Consider the following 18,081-nt stretch of genomic DNA (forward strand, 5'->3'; position numbering starts at 1 on the left):
CTTGAAGTAGTTTTAGGAGGCAAAGAGATAAGATTCTCTGCAAGAGTGCTGATTTACCTTGAGTGACTACTGCCCATCATAAGGGGATATTATAGATGAAGGAATGGTAGGGCTTGCTGCATTGAACATTAGCATGGTGCCTGAGAAGGGCAGAGAGAACCTGAGCAATAGAATTTAAAGTTGTTTTTTTTTTTTTTTTTTTTAATTTGAAGATGAGAGACAACAAGTAGGCAGAGCAGCAGAGGGAGAGGGAGAAGCAGGCTCCCCACTGAGCAAGGAGCCTAGGATCATGACCTGAGCCAAAAGCAGTCGCTTAACGGACTGAGCCATCCAGGCGCCCCACCGAGCAATAGAATTTAACAAGATATGGCATATCAAATAAGATGACATATTTTGCCCCAGAGCCAGCAAGAAGACGAAAAACAATTTGTAAAGAAGGGTGAAATAACTTGTTGGGGCTAGTGGATAGAAAAGAAGCTTAGTCTTAGGTTTCTAAAGAATAAAGGAGAGAAACACTTGCTTTAGACAACTAACTTCATATACGGGATGATAGTACTGGTCATATCTTTGAATCCGTATGCTACATTACTTGTATCTCATGTCAGATGATTGGTTTATTATTTGCATCTGTATGTAACTAGGGTGTTTGACACACATTTATTCTGGGGAGTCCGCTTGTATGGAAACGCATGAGCTTTGAAATTTAGCAGGCCTAGATTTGAACCTCAACTACATGTCTTGAGCAAGCTACTTACTAGACTACCCCCCCTGCCCATTTTTAGTGAGATATAATTGACATATCACATTGTATAAGTTCAGAGTATACAACATAATGATTTATGTCTAAATTGTGAAATTTTTACCATAGTAAGTTTAGTAAGCAGATTTCCCTGTACACAATTAACATTTTTTTCTTGTGATAAGAACTTTGAAGATCTAGCTCTCAGAAATTTTCAAATATAAGATACAGTGTTGGTAATTATAACCATGCTGTATATTACATTCCCAGACCTTAACTATGCTTGTAACTAGAAGTTTCTACCTTTAGATTGCCTTCACCCATTTCCCATCCCCACTCCTTACTTCTGGCAACCACCAGTCTCTTCTCTGTTTTTATGAATTTGTTTGTAGATCTCATCACCTTTTTGTAGATCTCACATTTGTTTGTAGATCTTCACAGAGTGAAGTCATACACACTTTGTGTTTCTCTGACTTATTTCACGTAGCATAATAAAGCCCTCAGTGTTCATCCATGTTGTTGGAAGTGGATGTTCTTTTTTGTGGATGAATAATGTTCCATTGTGTATGTGTGTATATGTGTACATGCTTCCATAGTTTGGTTCATCTACTTACCTGTTGGACAAACTGAAGTGGTTTCTGTGTCTTGGCTTTGGTACATAATGCACTGACAGTGAGGATGCAGATATCTGAGATTGTGATTCCCTTTCTTTTGCATATATATAGTCGGAAATGGAATTGCTGGATCACATGCTTGTTGTGTTTTTAACTTTTGGCGGAACCTCCATACTGTTTTTGGTAGTGGCTGTGCCAATGTACATCACCACCAACAGCGGCCAGCTGTTCCCTCTCTTTTCTCTACATCCTTACCGACACTTATCTTTTGTCTTTTTGATGATAGCCTTCCTAACAGGTGTGAAGTGATATCTCATTGTGGTTCTCATTTACATTTCCTTGATGACTGGTAATGTTGAATCCTTTTTCATGTACCTGTTGGCCATTTGTATGTCTTCTTTGGAGATGTCTATTTTGATTCTTTGGCCATTTTTAAATTGGATTATTTGTTTGTTTGTTTTCATTGTTGAGTTCCTTATATATTTTGAACATAAAGTCCTTATTGGATATTAGGAATTTCTTATTATGTAATAATAATCAAATATTTGAATCACTTATTACATTATGAGTTAGATGTGTGGTTTGAAAATATTTTCTCCCAATCCGTAGGTTGCCTTTTCATTTTGTTGATCACTTCTTTTGCTGTGAAGAAGCTTTTTAGTTTGATGTAGTCCTATTTGCTTTCTTTTTATTTGTTGCTGTGCTTTAAGGTGCCACATCTGAAAAGTCATTGCCAAGACCCATGTCAAGGAAGTTTCTTCCTGTGTTTTCTTCTTGAACTTCTATGGTTTTTGGTCTTACATATAAATCTTTAAACCATTTCAAATTAATTCTTGTGAGTGGCATAAGACAGTGATCTAGTTTTATTCTTTTGCAAGAGAACTTCCAGTTTTCCTGGCAGTATTTATTGAATAGACCAATCATTTCTCCACTGAATACTCTTGGCTCCTTTGTCAAATATTGCTTGAGTGTATATGCATAGGTTTGTTTCTGGGCTCTTAATTCTCTTCCACTTGTCTATTTGCTTTTAAGTCAGTACAGTACTGTTTTGATCACTATAGCCTTGTAATATTGTGTGAAATCGGGAAATGTGATGCTTCCTGTGTTTCCATTTCTCAGGACTGTTTTGGCTATTATTAAGAGTATTTTGTAGTTCCAGACAAATTGTAAGATTATTTTCTCTATTTCTGTAAAAAATGCCATTGGAATCTTGATAGGGATTGTATTGAGTCTATACACATCTTTGAGTAGTATGGACGTTTTAACAGTATTAAATCTTCCAATCCCTGAGCATGGACTGTTTCTCCAATTATTGTATCTTCTTCAGTTTCTTTCATCATTGCCTTATTATTTTCAGTGTAGAGGTTTTTACCTCCTTGGTTAAAAATGTTCTTATGTATTTTACTGTTTTTGGTGTTATTGTAAGCAAGTTTATTTTCTTTATTTCTTTTTCAGATAAATTGTTAGTGTATAGAAATACTACTGGTTTTTCGGGGATTTTTTTGTTTTTGTATGTTGATTTGGTATCTTCTACGTTTACTGAATTCATTGATTAGATCTAACAGGTTTTTGGCGGAGTTTTTAGGATTTCTTATGGATAAGATCTTGTCATCTATAATGATGCCTAGCTGGCTCAGTCTGTTAAACATCTGCCTTGGGCTCGGGTCATGATCCTAGAGTCCTGCTTCTCCTTCTCCCCCCACTGCTTGTGCTCCCTCTCTCTCTTGCTGTCTTTTTTTCCCTCTTAAATAAATAAAATCTTTTAAAAAAATTCATGTCATCTGCAAACAGTATTTTACTTCTTCTCTGATTAAGATGCCTTTTATTTATTTTTCTTATCTAATTCCTCTGGCCAGGACTTACATGAGTGTGATTGAATAGAAATGGGAAGAGTGGATGCCTTTGTCCTATTTTTGATCTTGGAGAAAAAGCTTTGACCCTTACACCATTGACTCTGATTTTAGCTGAGGGTTTGTCATGTATCGTCTTTATTGTCTCATGGTACAGTATTCTGTGCCCAGTTGGTTGGCGTTCTTACTATGACTGGACGTTGAATTTTGTCAGATAGTTTTTCTGTATCTGTTGAGATGAACATGTGATTTTTGTCCTCCATTCTATTAATGTGTTGTATCACACTTCTTCATCTGTGTGTTTCTGAGGGATGAATTCCACTTGACCGTGGTGTATGATTCTCCCAGTAGTATGCTGTTGAATTTTGTTTGCTAGTATTCTATTGCGATTTTTGCATCTGTATTCATGAGGAATATTTACATGTAGTTCTCTTGTCTTACAATGACCTTATCTGGCTTTGCTATCAGGATAGTAATAACCTTATAAAATGAGTTTGAGAGCATTCCCTCCTCTTCTGCTTTTTGGAAGAGTTTGAAAAGGATTGGTATTCATTCTTTTTAAAATGTTTGACAAAAATCATCAGTAAAACTCTGTCCAGTCCTGTGCTTTTCCATGGTGGGATATGGTTCAGTCTCTTTACTCATTATTGATCTATTCAGATTTTCTATTTCTTCATGACTTAATCTTTGTAGATTGTATGTTTTTAAGAATTTGTGCATTTCTTCTAGATTTCTTCTACATTGTCTCCTGTGAACAGCTCAATAGCTTATGTCGCCTTGTATTTCTGTGGTATCAGGTGATGATCAGACATTTCCGAAATAGATTCTTCTTCTGTTAGATGGGGATAGTAACACTGAACTCTAGAACGATGAATGAGATAATGGGTATAAAACATCCAGAATAGTGTCTGATACTCAGCTAAACAAAAGTGAGTCATCCTCTCAGGGAGAGGCCTGCAACAGTTTTCTCTTTTCCCTTCTTATGGAACAGATGGAAATTGAGAAGAGAAGACCTTTAACAACGGGGAGACTAGAATTTGTGCTCATAAGAGAGAGACAACAATCTGTGTTTTATCTTAAAAAACAGTGTACACAGCTTAGGAAGAAAAGAATGGTAGTTTTTTAAGGTTATGTGGTTGGATAAACAGTAAAAATCATTTGAAAATGTATGTGTTACTTAAGAGTGCCATGCAAAAATTATCAGAAAGGAAGCATTGCAGAGCGCCTGGGCGGTTCAGTGGGTTAAGTGTCTGCCTTCGGCTCAGGTCATGATCTCAGGGTCCTGGGATGGAGCCCCGCATCAGGCTCTCTGCTCAGCGGGGAGTCCGCTTCTTCTGCTCTCCTCCTGCTCATACTGTCTTTCTCTCTCACTCTCTCTCTCTCTCAAATGAATAAATAAAATCTTAAAAAAAAAAAAAAAGAAATTAAACATTGCATATTTGGCCGCTGAGTACAGTGATTGATATGTATCTCATAGTCACATATTAGCAAAATTACACATTGGTCAGGTTCAGTTATTAAAAGTTCATTTCTTTCTCATTTTGAAATTTTAAAGCATTTATATTGTAATGGTGTTCTAAAACCTTGCCGTTCATTTCAGCAGTTGAATCAATGAAGAGTTACTTCCTTGTTTGGTTTTGTTCAGTGTTGTTGAGCTTTTTTGGCATAGGACTGTTCTATTATGTTGTAACTATTTCTTTTATAATAACAACATCTATTTAAATTATATTTAAAAATTATGAGAGTAGAGCCAGTATTTTAGTTTTTCAAATTCTTTATTATGTCTATAGACAATTGGGAAATCTGTTTTTTTTTATTTTTCAAAACTAATGTCATTTTCCTTGTTTGCTTTCTCTAATGTAATCCTATAGAGTATTCATTGTATTTTTTCTGACTTCAGGAATGAAAAATGTTATCTGTAAATTTTTCAGGGTATATTTTGTTGTGAGAATGCTATATTGCCTATTTATTCTTATATCATTAGTTGAAAGTTGAATGAATATGCTTTATTATTTCTAAGCAATATAGTATACATAAGCAATACTAAATTCCTACTTTTATAGTGACCAAGCAATGTCAGTGGCTTAGAAAAAAATGTGGATCTTGAATTTGATTACTTAATCACTGTAAGCATTTCTAAACTTTGTTCCTCATCGATATGTTCATTTGGAGATAATACTATGTGATTTGTGCAATTATTTTTAAATAGTTGAAGCTTAAAAAGAATTGCACGTTGTAAATTTCTGTGCCTTGTGGAAATAAAGTAAGTATGAAGTACTTATGAAGTACTGGTTTTTCAGTGTTTCTCATTTCAAGTGGCACGTGTTATAAATTAACATCTTGGTGTATGTTTTAGGTCTTTTTCCATGTTAAGTGTGTACTATCTTTTTTAAAAATTTGAGCCTCATTTATTGCCTCATTTGAACAGGTGCCTCAATGCTTGTACCTACTGCAAAACTAAACACGCCAGAGGAAATTTGGCCAGTTACCCAATAGAAGAACTAGTCGAAAGAGCCAAACAGTCTTTTCAAGGTAAGATTTTTCTAAAATTATGTGCGATTTTAGCCTTCTTAATAAATTATAATATTCTTCTAAATAACCCTTCACTTTAAATACATGATGCTGCTTTAGCTTTCTGGAGAGTTTATAAATATTTTAGCCTATATAGCAGAAATGTTACCAGATTCAACCAACCAGGTTCTAGTGTTCATATTACTCTTCTTTTACTACTTTTCCATCTTTCATTTTCTTATGATGTATTTTGAACTTTATCACCCACTGTCACTTCATAGGAAGGACAAAAAATAAAAATAAAAATGAAATCCATGACCGTCTAATGTGCATGAAGACTTTTGTGGACTGAGTGAACTACTTTCCAAGATTTCCAACTCTTTCTTTGGTAATTTTTGGACATTTGGAATGTAGAGTGAATAAGTATTTCCAGGAGCCTTGAAAAAGGTAGATTTTATTATCGGTCAATAAAGATCCCCTCTTTATCTGCAGAACTGTGGACCAGCAAAGAGTGGTACCGGTAAAGAGACCTAATGAGAATAACTCTTTGTGTGGGTGGCCAGCTGCTTCCAAATCATCACTTGCTGGAAAATGTGATTGTTTAGGTATCTCTCAGAATATAATGAGACTTATCTTTAATGTGAGTCACAGTTGTGTTGACACTAACAGCTTAAACCATAGATTTTCTCTTTTGTCTTTGTTTATAATATGTGTGTATAACATTGGTGTGTCTTTACACCCAACATGATATAATCTATTGTCTCATAATCTTGTGGGTTAGTAGTTATTGGCAATGTACTTGTCCTTGTAGCTAGTAACTTGGAGCGCTACTTTCAGTACTTCACACCCTAGAAGTGATAGTATGAGTTCTGAACACGTTTCTTTATTGAATCTGTGAAAGTCTTTATCAACATGAGTTTGGAATGCTCTTCATAATAGATCATAGATAATAATACCTTGATTGATTTATGAGCGCCTCCCAACAAATTTTTTCTATTTTTACAACCTTAGCTCAGTCCCTTCCTTCATTCACATCCAACTTATATTGAAAAGAAACAAGAGGCAGCTCATTGACTCTTGCCGGCGTTCTGTTTTAGAGCCAGGTAGCTATCTAATATGAAGAACAGTCGGAGTGATTGTCTTTTGTACAACATGACTACATTAAGGCGTGTTCAGAAGGGGCAAAAATTTGCGCAGAAACCTCATCTATTTGAAAAATGATGCCTTTCTTGGCATTCTAAATTGGTGTTTATTTTTCCATATATCTGTCAGAAAATGGGGATATTAAAACTCTATGATCTATCCACCAAACACTGCAAATTGCTAGGAGTATGAATTAGTTCTTTCGAAGTACTTTTCCAACATTATGCATTTCTCTCCACAGCTAAATGTAAGCCTTAAAACATCTTCTCACTTGACTCTGAAAATTTATTTTAAAGATCTAAAACTGATAAATCACCGTCTAGGAAGTGAAGGTATTCTCTTTGCGCCCTTATATCTATCTTCACCTGTAACCTCTCCTAACATTTTGATGTGATTGCTTCACGACTTAGTATGGACACATTGATTGATTGATTTTTATTTAGATTTAGTTAATTAACATATAGTGTATTATTAGTTCCAGAGGTAGAGTTCAGTGATTCATCAGTCTTGTGTAATACCCAGTGCTCATTACATCACGTGCCCTCCTTAATTGGACACATTTGTGTATTACGCTTGACTTGAGGTGAAAACCAGAAAGGAATAATCAGTTTTTATAAACTAATTGTAGATTTTTTTCCTAAAGATATCCAACTTAGTTCTCTGATTTATGTTACTTATCTTTAGAAATGCCCTCTGAGCAGTGGAAGTACAGGGTGTGACTTGGGTCAGACTTTATTGTCACTCAGCATCTCGTCATGCCAAGTGGGTTGGGCCAGTTAAGGTGAATGTTACAAAGACCGTATCCGAGGTCAGCAGCGATGTAGCGTTTACTCACAGAGAAAACACTCAAAGAGATCGAGTTAGTATTGCTTTCATCATCATGAGTGTGTGTTCAGGTATGTGTGTGTAGGTGTGTTGTCTTCTTATTCCCGACCCTGGAATGTTGGCTGTGTAACTTCCATTGTCTTGGTATCTGTGTATTAGAGCTGAAACCAATTGCTACTTTTTGGACTGGTGAGCTCATTTGATTCATGTATGGTAGTGTTACTAAAATATTGAGGTCATAACTTCCTAGGCAAGGCAGGATGGTTAGGAGAACTTTAAGTAGTTAGGTATTCAATGCACTTTGCCATAGGAGAGTTTGAATATGTAAAGTGTTCTGCTGCTGACCAGCCACGCCAGTCTGAAGAAGGTACTTGCCCCCTCCAGGTCATGGTTTCTTTGTTACTGTGACGTTTAATATTCTTTGTTGTTAAAATTTGAGATAACTTATAGAAAGTAATTGGCTGTGTTCTTCTTATGAAGAAGACATGCTACTTAAACTGAAGGAATTAAGTGAATCCAAGAAGTCTCATTTGGAGGGAAGATACTGAAACATCTGTAACAGACATTAATGAATAGAGTCAAATGACAACTTTTCTTTTGATGCCAAAGCATATTTTAGGACTCTGTAGATAGAAACTTTTTAGTGTGACCATTACCTTTGATTCTCTTAACTTGAGAAAAGCAAATTTGTGCTGGGAATGGCAGTATACTCTTTTTCCACTATAGGAAGTGCCCGCTGATAGCTAACATTTTAAAGGAATTGAGTTCATTTTCTTTTTTTCTGCAAAAGACATTAGGATATTACTGATCTTACAGATTTTCTATACGTGAACTTTTAAAATTGTGAAGAATAATTATGAAGGTAAATAGAAGAAAGTCTTATCTCTGTGACTTTTGCAAATTTAATTCTAAATAATTCAGGTGTTAGGAATATCCTTTGAGCTAGAACCCCTTAAATTCTGGGTGATACCATTATTATTAAATGGCCCTATAATTAATAATAAACAATGTGGTTCTTCGAAAGGCTACTTTAAGGTGAAGACTCTCTTAAATATGTTGCCAATAAATTTGATGAGAGCTACTCTGTCTGTGGAAGTTAATTTCCCATCCCGAAGAGTACATTTCCTTTCTTTTTCTTAAAGTTTTTGATGACTTTGTGTGAGAAATACTAAATGACTTTCAAAAACTCTGTGCCAGTTGTAGAATGGGGCTAGAACCCAGATTGCCTGGCATATGATACAATAAGAGCACAATTTCTTTCTGCATAGTATATTTATGAAACATTTTATATTCATATAAATTTATTTCATAGTGGTCTAATGAGTGGAGAGGCTAAGGGCTGACCCAAAGGAAAGGGTGCATTCAGAAGAGATTCTGAAATAATCATAGAATCAGTCTGAACGTACAGTGGATTCCCAAAGCACCAAAAATATACTGACTATATATTCAGCTGCCAAAAAATTAGAGAGCTCATTAGATTGTGAATGGATAGCATTAAAATAAAAATTATTTATATTTTAAATAGAAATTTTAGTTTGCCTTTTACAAAAAATACATACATATATAATATGTGTATAATATACACACTAATACATTAATATGTACAATACAGTAATACGTATGTAATATGTACATATTTCGTTTATAGTTAGTTGATTTCCTTGCCTTTTTTTTTTCCTTTTTCTCTCAATCCAGTCCCCTTGACATTTTCACCTTCTCAATGTGTTTCTCATTTTTGTGGCCAGTCTGAATGTGAGTATAAGATTTATCAGGTAACTTGAGTTTCTCCTCTCATTGTTCTAACAGCCTGTGGGGAAACCTTCCCCCTCACCTCCTCACCTCTGCTGAGATTTAGGTTTTAAAAATTCCTGGGCATCATGGTGTTCGGGGACCGGGGTTTGACATGGTTGCATTTTAGATATCTAGAAAAACATGTCAGGCTGTGACCAGGACTTTGTTGGGGCCAGAATGAATTTACAAGCTAGTGTTTTCTAGGATATTTGTATTGATTTTTCTCTAGCAGCTAATCAATCAGTTTCAGTTGTATAAGTGATGGAGCAAACCTTTCTAAGTGTGCTGGGTGAGTGGTGTGGAAACAGCACCTTTCACTGCTGTCTCTGGAATCAAAATGTAGAGATGATGGATGAGCTATTTTTATAGCGATTGTGTGCTTTTCTAGATCTCATTTGTGTGCTGCTACTTTTTCTCTCCCTCATAAATCTGAAAACCCTTGCAGGGTAAGTGGCATAAACCAGTTATGGAAAGGTAAATAAATTAAGGTGAAATATTCAGAGCAGGGAGAGAGTTTCTTGGTGTTTAGTGATTTTAGTATTAATGTTGAAATTTTTAAAAATGAATTCTGTTTTATTTGAGACTTACAAAGTTACTGTTTTTTGTGTGTAAGATTTATTTTGTAATGCATCTAGAAGACATTACCTCCTGACCTTTTACGTAGGGAAGGACATGAGCAGTATTCGATTTTCAGATGTATGAAGTTGGATCGTCGAGTTTTATAGTTTTTTATCAAGCCACGTTTGACTCCTCACTGTTAGCAATGATTGCTATATATTGATTCTGATCTGAGATCGGAAAGGAGACCAATAACTACATCCTGTTAATTTATTTTTTTTTTTAATTTTTTTTTTTTTTTAAGATTTTATTTATTTATTTGAGAGACAGAGATCACAAGTAGGCAGAGAGGCAGGCAGAGAGAGTAAGAGGGAAGCAGGCTCCCTGCCGAGCAGAGAGCCCGATGCGGGACTCGATCCCAGGACCCCGAGATCATGACCTGAGCCGAAGGCAGCGGCTTAAACCACTGAGCCACCCAGGCGCCCCACATCCTGTTAATTTATATGGCAGTTATTTAAATGTCTCGTTTACTCCTATTTTCATTTGTGCTGTGTTGACATAGAGAAATTTCTTTCTTCTATAGGATTAGTAATTTAAGTGTTTGTTATATACTATCAACTTCCAAGGAGGGTTTTAGGCAGCTTACATTAAAGGGTTGTGCATGTGGCACCTGGGTGGCTCAGTCGTTAGGTGTCTGCCTTCGGCTCAGATTATGATCTCGGGGTCCTAGGATCGAGCCCCACATTTGGCTCCCTGCTTAGCGGGGAGCTTGCTTCTCCTTTCCCTCTGCCCCTGCTTGTGTTCCCTCTCTCGCTTTCTCTCTCTCTCCCTCAAAAAATAAATAAAATCGGGTGCCTGGGTGGCTCCGTGGGTTAAGCCTCTGCCTTCGGTTCAGGTCATGATCCCGGTGTCCTGGGATCAAGCCCCACATCGGGCTCTCTGCTCCGCGGGGAGCCTGCTTCCTCCTCTCTCTCTGCCTGCCTCTCTGCCTACTTGTGATCTCTGTCTGTCAAATAAATAATAAAATCTTTAAAATAAATAAATAAATAAATAAAATCTTTATTTCTAGAGTTGCTGTTCTTCTTCTCTTCGCTCTCCCGTTGGATTTGTAGGTGTTTGCAATGTTTAGATAAGCTATCGAGCTGATCTCCTGCTACCTGATGTAGTCTCAGCCTGCTACTTCTCCGCCATCTTGACCTCTTTTTTCAAGAAATAAAATCTTTAAAAAGAAAAAAGAAATACAAGATTGTGCATGTAATGGACCCTGAAAATAAAAGTGGTATAAAATGTTGTATTATGTTTGCAAAGAGGGAAGATGATTTTACAAACTAGTGAATCCTGGCTCTAGAGAAGAAAAAGGAAATACAGCAGTTTATATACTTTGATATGAGTGTGTAAAAGGAAGTATATAGTTAATAATGAGGCAGGTACATGTTTTGAGGCTGTAGACACTAAGAAGAATTATTTTCCTTTCATAAGAGACATTGAATAATGTAATAAAAATATATATAAAATATATGAAAATTATATATATAATATAAATATAATATATAAAATATATATAGAAGTATAAAATTGCTTTTAGCTGGTCATATATAGAAATTCAAGATATAGTCTGCACATGGCCTTTTCTTCTGTTGATTCTTTAAAGAACACAAAATATAATATTAAATTGTAACTTTTCAAAAAAATTTTAATGGGAGAGCTAATTATATGTTGTGTGCTTGATACATGTAACCGGATAGGAGGACCTGATGCCTAAATGGTTATGTGTCAGACATTCAGTTTAAATAAGCTGAGATTAATCACTTAGATTTCAGAGAATGCTAGTTAAGTCTGTCCTTGGCAAAGCCGAGTACAGTTTACCTGGTCTTTTTCTATTCGGATCTGTGAGTTTCTAGGACAGTGGTGCTCAAGTCCTTATTTATTTATTTTTTAAGCAATAAGGGAAATCCTTTCTTCAAATGAAATTTGAAGAGTAAAAGCCGAGCCAGCCCAGTCTTAGTAGAGGCGAGGCTCTGTTCAGTGAGCCCCTTCCCTCGGAGGCCTGGCCCCGGAAGCCCTAGAACCCCGAACTGTCCGGCTTCCGTTGGTATTTCTCTGGCGCACAAGTTTGCCCCACTCTTCGCAAGGAGAGGGTGCCCAGGAAACGCTTCATAAGCCGAGGGGGCCTCAAGCAAAGAAGCAATTACCATTAATTTATGTGCAAAAAATCTGGAGTGTTTACTGGACCCCCAGCATATCCCTTCCCAGGCTCTCCTGATATCTAAGCACAGACACATTTTGCCAGCGGGTCAGCGGAGCTGAGCCCCGGTGCTCGGGATGCGGTTGAGCCGGGCGCCATCCTGGGGAAGGAGCTCGGAGGGTCTGCTTGCCACTGCTGTCTTGGCAGGCTGCTAACGGTGTGGATGGCTGTGTTCATGCTCGCCCTTTTTTTTTCCTTTTTTTTGGCGGGGGGGGGGGGGGTAGAAACAAAAATCCTCTTTGGGTGCCTTGCAGTTAGCAGAAAACAGGTAGTAACGTAGGACTTTCCTGAAAGCAGCGTGGCCTCACGTGAACCTCGGGACAATGGGAGATTCCTGTAACTCCTTAACACACCAGTCCTTTATTGAAAGAGCAGACTAGTGAGTTTTTTAGGCTTGGTGGACCCTAAGGCCTATGTTGGCAACTTCATTTCTGCCCCCGAAGCACGAAAGCGGCCACAGACAACACATACACGAAGCGTGGCCGTGTTCCATTAAAGGTGTATTTATAACAGGAATTAGGGATGACAGGGTTCATTGGTCACCTTTGGGGAAAGCTAACCTAAACAAACTGGGGAAGACTGGCAAAGCCTCCCGTTGCTTCTAATACGCTAGTATATGTCCCAGATCCGGCAGAGAAGGAGGCTGTGGTCTTACGGGGCAAATGATCTAGAATAGATCGGTGTACCCAGTCTGGCTCTTCATTTTAGTCACTTGGCAGTTTCCGTTCTTGACAGTTGCACCACACTTCCTATGACGGGGAGCCCTGCGCTTTCTAGAATCCAGGTGAGTCTGGCGTAGCGCTGGAGCTGAGGACTAGAGTCGAGAACCAGTAGTTTGAGAATTGTTGGTTGAAGCTGTAAAATGAACTCACCCTCTTCCCCTCTACTGAGAAGGATCTTGAAGAGGAAACCCTGGTTGCTGAGTAAGGAACGATCGGCCTTAGGGAGGTGGGAGGGGCAACACAAGTATCAACGACACCCCCCACCCACCGGGATGGTTTCCGAATGCAAAGGTGCTTGTTTAAGTTAAAAGGGGCAGTGATTTTTGTTATCCCCTAAGGTATCACAGAAGGGTCAGCTGACACTTGCTGATTGTTTACTGTGCTGTCTGGGAACTAAAAAGATGAAAAGCAAAACAACAAATACATGGTTCTTGGCATTGAGGGGCTCCTCCTAGTTTAGAAGGACAGGATAGCAAGTGGGCTAATGAAAGCTAAAATCCCCAGAACCAGGAAGGAGGTAACAAAAGTCATTGGGCCTTTTAACATGTATAAGCACCTGGATTTCCAGAACCTCCGTTATGGACCTGGGGCGGTGTCCACAAATTGGCCACTCCTGGGTTACCTCTGCACCTTCCCTGACTCTGGGCCCCTGTCACCAGTCAGCCAGGGCTTCTCCCCGTGAGCCTTCTTCGTGGTCAGCTACCACCACCGCCACTGGAGCGAGCTTAGGGTCCTAAGTAGAATCCACTTCTGAGTCTTGGGGTTTCTGTGATGCTAGCGTCGTGGTCTGTGAAAGACACACGCTGGCCAGTGACTCCTTCACTCACGTTAACTGTTGCAACTATATAGTTGTTATTTTTCCGTTCACTCGACAAGTATTTATTGAGCATTTGTCAGAAACAGCTCGGGTTTCTGCTAATAGGCACATGCCTTAGAAAAGGGAGGATAATGTACATTCTTAGAATCAGCCTTTGGTTACTTCTGCTGATAAGATAGGGAGGCCACTGGGTCAAGTTTGCTGACCCTTGAGCAAACAGCATACCTTCTACGTGGGGAACAGGGATGCAGTCCCGAGGCTGTTCGGCAGAATGGCGTCTGTTCAAATTCTCTGAATTTTCCTAGTTCAGAGAACATACAGCCCAAGGTACAGAAACCTGGGAGCTTCCGGGAATACCTTTTGTATCTGTCCATAGGAAATCTGGAGTGTCATCAGTCCCTGCTGTTATTGGAGTGGTATTTTGGGGGCTCCATTGTGTTCTACAAAACAACTTGCCAATACACAAGTACAGAATTATATTGAAAATAACGAGACACGGGAAAACAGACGAGAACAGAACAGTCAAGTGTTGATGGGGAATTGCATCGAAAGTAGGCCATCGTCACAGATATCGTGTAGACTCCAAACTTCTGGAAAGCTTGTTGTCTATAAGGAGAAAAAACCCGGCTTGGCGTTCGATCTGAAAGATTTTCACGTGTGAGTTCGTGTAGAGAGTGCCGAGAGGCGTGGTACTTCTCAGCAGGGTCCTCTCTCACTGAAATTCACATTCTCTACTCTCTTAAAGTTGCGTATTTTGGCATTAAATTGGTTGAAACTTGTAGCCGAGCCCTGAAAACGTTCACACTGTGAAAGGCTTTCTGGGGAGGCTTAAACAATCCATCCTCACTAGCTGTGCCTCTGTGTGCCCTGGTCCCATGTCGGAAGCCCGCAGGAACCGCAAAGGAATCCCGCCGTAGAGACAGGGTGTACAAACCCTGGGTCATCCTGGGAGATGATGTGTCCGAGTGCAGGAAGAAGATAGTTAACATTTGTGTTTACTTGTATTTTCTCCTCCTTGGAATTTTCCTTTTGTGTATATTTTGTAATGTACATAATGCATTCGTACAAAAGCGCGTGAGTATAATTAATGATCTGTGTCTATGGGGACGCATTCTTAAATTTCTTGACGGATTCAAGAAAGTGATTTTTCCAGAGGCTGAGCCCGCTGATTCAGAGGAACACGTGGCCCGTTTCCCGCAGTAAGGGCAGCGCTTTCAGCTGGGCGTTGGTCGGAGCAGGGCAGCGGAACTCCCTGCTCTCTGTTATGCTCCCAAGGTGCCTGTGTTCTGTTTTGCTTGAGTGCAAATCCTTCTGCTTTTGAGATCAAATAAACAAAGGATGACGTTTATGTCTTGGGAGGAAAACTAAAGCACTTAATGAAGACTCTGGCCATGTCTCTCTGCCCAGAGATAGAGACTCTGTCCTCCGTGGCACGTTGCCCCTTCCCTTCCATCTGTGGTTTAGGATGGAAGGCTGAGCCTGGAGGGCGTGGGGTCAGGCGCATGCGGCAGTGTGCATGTTGGCTTAGTAGGTGCTCAGTAAATGTTGGATGAGTTGCTAATCCTGAATTGATGGGGCCTGCTGAAATTCCATATGCGACTTGGAACCTGTAGTGAAAATACAGCCTGGAAAAGCTCAATTTTAAAGTGGGCAAGGGATATTGCTTCGTTTCAGCTGTTGTTCAGGCATAACTGAGTACTTGTGTCTCATAACACAGGCGTGATTTTATGACACCAGATACTTCGTGGTGGTGGCTTTCCAAGATCTGCAGCAGAAATAACTTACTTTTGGAAACTATTTCCTGAGACTTGACGGGTATCCATCATGCTCACTAAGTGGGTACATCCCACTTAGGTCCACATGTGTAGTTGTAAATAAATACATACTTGCTTTGATTCTTTTTTTCCTTTTACTAAGTGGAATTTTGCAAAAGATTTTTTTTTGGCGACAGGGGATAGAAGTTAACCAAAGGTTTGCTTTCAGCATCTGAACGGAGGCTGATCTGTCTCTGGGATCATTTTGGTGAACTTTAAAGGCTGCGAGTTAGTTTTGGAAGGTTGTTTAATGGAATTTTAATAGTCCTGGAAAGATGTGAAAGTGATACGCTACCTGGTGGTTTGTAAACCTGACCTTTGTGAGATGTTTTCTGGGCAGAAGTACTGCTTTGTGATGCCAGCGGCTTTTATCGATTCTGTGGACTCTGCACTTTTCTACCACTGGCTGTCAATTCATTCCAGCTGAAAAATTATTAAATCTCTCCTCCTGCTTGTGTGGATATTAAATTGCAGTAAACATACTTGCACAGTGTCAGGTATGGCGAGCCTAATTTTCTGCATGAAAAAAATATTTGTTAGTGGGACCTTGGCTGTTGTGCAGAGGTTATAAATTTCTGTACTTTTTTTTATTTGTTGCTCTGTGTGTGTGTGTGTATATATATGTGTGTGTGTGTGTGTGTGTGTGTGTATGTGTGTGTGTGTGTGTGTGTGTTTCTCTTGGTGAGTTTCAACACATTTCTTGTTACTCGTAATATAAAAAAGCTAGAGTTTGATTTAGATTGCTGCCTTTAAAGAATAAGCTCCCTTTAGTCCATCATTTCTGGTGTCAACAAAAGAAGGATGAGAACCTGGGGGTAAGAGGGTTTAACCTGTGGAAATACAGTTGGGGAAGGATGAGCAAGATCTGAGGAAAGAATGAATTGGACGGATCAGGGAAAGAGCGAATGATAAGATGACCATACTCTCTACTTAGAGCTTTTTGATCTATTGGGTTCTAGTTAAGGAAAGTGAAGGCGGGTGCACTAATCATCATCGTGGACGTGGGTCTTAAGCTTTACTGTATCTGTGGATAACCCCTGGGCCTTTGGTGTATGTGTTTAAAATTGCACTTTCTTACCCACTCCCTCAGCCCCTCCCCTCTCTTGCACCTCTTTCTTTCTCTATAAAATAAACGAAGCTTTAAAAAAAAAGGGGGGGGGGGGTGGAGCGCCTGGGTAGCTCCCAGAGTGTTGAGTGCCAGACTCTTGATTTCGGCTCAGGGCCCGATCTCACGGTTCTGAGATCGAGCCCCGCGTTGGGGTCCATGTTCAGCAAGGAATCTACTTGCGGTTCTCCCTTCCTCTGCCCCTCCCCTCACTTGCACGCCCACGCGCTCACTCTGTGTCTCTCTCTAAATCAATAAATTAAATCTAAAAAAAAAGAAAGAAAGAAAAAGGCAGACATGCCACCCGGTTCCCAATTCAGTAGGTCTGCTGCAGGCCCAGGGATTTGAATTTTCGGATGAATCAGTCCAGATGACTCAGATGCTTGCGGTAAGGACCACTTCTAGAAACTTCTGTCTAGAAAACTTTCTTCGTTAAATAAATAGACTGAGTCATGGAATCAAAATATTCAGTGGAAGTGGAGAAGAAACACACCATCGATGTGAGGCGATAAACTAAAACTCTGTGCCTGCTGCAGCGTGGGCACGGGCGCCCCTCTTTCCACGCCCAGCCTCCCCTCAGAGTACTGCGCAGAGTGTCAAATACAGGTTCCCAGGCTCCCCCTCAAAGGTGCTGGCTCTGTGAACTAGTTGGAGGCCGGGGAACATTTATTTTAGAAGCTGCACAGGTTTGGGAATCACCAGCCTAGATTTTTTCTTTTTTGGGGGGGGGAGGGGGCAGGTGTAGTGTGCTTCTTTTGGTTATATAAATTCATATTGCTTTTCCTCTCTTTAAATATCCCTTTATGGGCTCAGTTTGGGTCGAGCCTTTCAAAGCAGGGTATCACAGTATTGTAATTAGAGGCACAAAGGAGCATTTTACTCCCAAACATGTTTCATAAAACAAATATATGTATATTGTGGAAATAATTTCGTGCTGGTAGCAACATGATTGAAGTAATTAATTAGCTAATTCGTTTTTATAGGAATAGAAAGAATATGTCCATTTGTGTCGTTTGTAAAATACCTTTATTTCCTCGAGATAAAGTGTGCCTTTATTTATTTTTCTTTATTTGAGAAGAATAAGTTTAAGAAGTGCTAAATCTGGGGCGTCTGGGTGGCTCAGTGGGTTAAAGCCTCTGCCTTCAGCTCAGGTCATGATCCCAGGGTCCTGGGATCGAGCCCCACGTTGGGCTCTCTGCTTAGCTGGGAGCCTGCTTCAGTCTCTCTCTCTGCCTGCCTCTCTGTCTACTTGTGATCTCTATCTGTCAAATAAATAAATCTTAAAAAAAAAAAAGTGCTAAATCTTTATTGGTAGCTGAAATCCACATTTCTCTAGTTCAGAAAGCA

General features: G+C 39.2%; 1 protein-coding gene across 2 annotated transcripts in view; it reads left to right on the plus strand.

Annotated features, from left to right (window-relative positions):
* The window catches only part of CDKAL1 (CDK5 regulatory subunit associated protein 1 like 1), a 628,557-nt gene that overhangs the window by 281,240 nt on the left and 329,236 nt on the right, over positions 1-18,081 (plus strand). For both annotated transcript variants that reach the window (XM_046006189.1, XM_046006190.1), the window contains exon 9: positions 5,632-5,735. In XM_046006189.1, the coding sequence (XP_045862145.1) occupies positions 5,632-5,735 (104 nt within the window). The remainder of the gene's footprint in view (positions 1-5,631; positions 5,736-18,081) is intronic.

The sequence above is a fragment of the Meles meles genome, chromosome 5, assembly GCF_922984935.1.
Source record: "Meles meles chromosome 5, mMelMel3.1 paternal haplotype, whole genome shotgun sequence".
In the NCBI taxonomy this organism is placed as follows: domain Eukaryota; kingdom Metazoa; phylum Chordata; class Mammalia; order Carnivora; family Mustelidae; genus Meles; species Meles meles.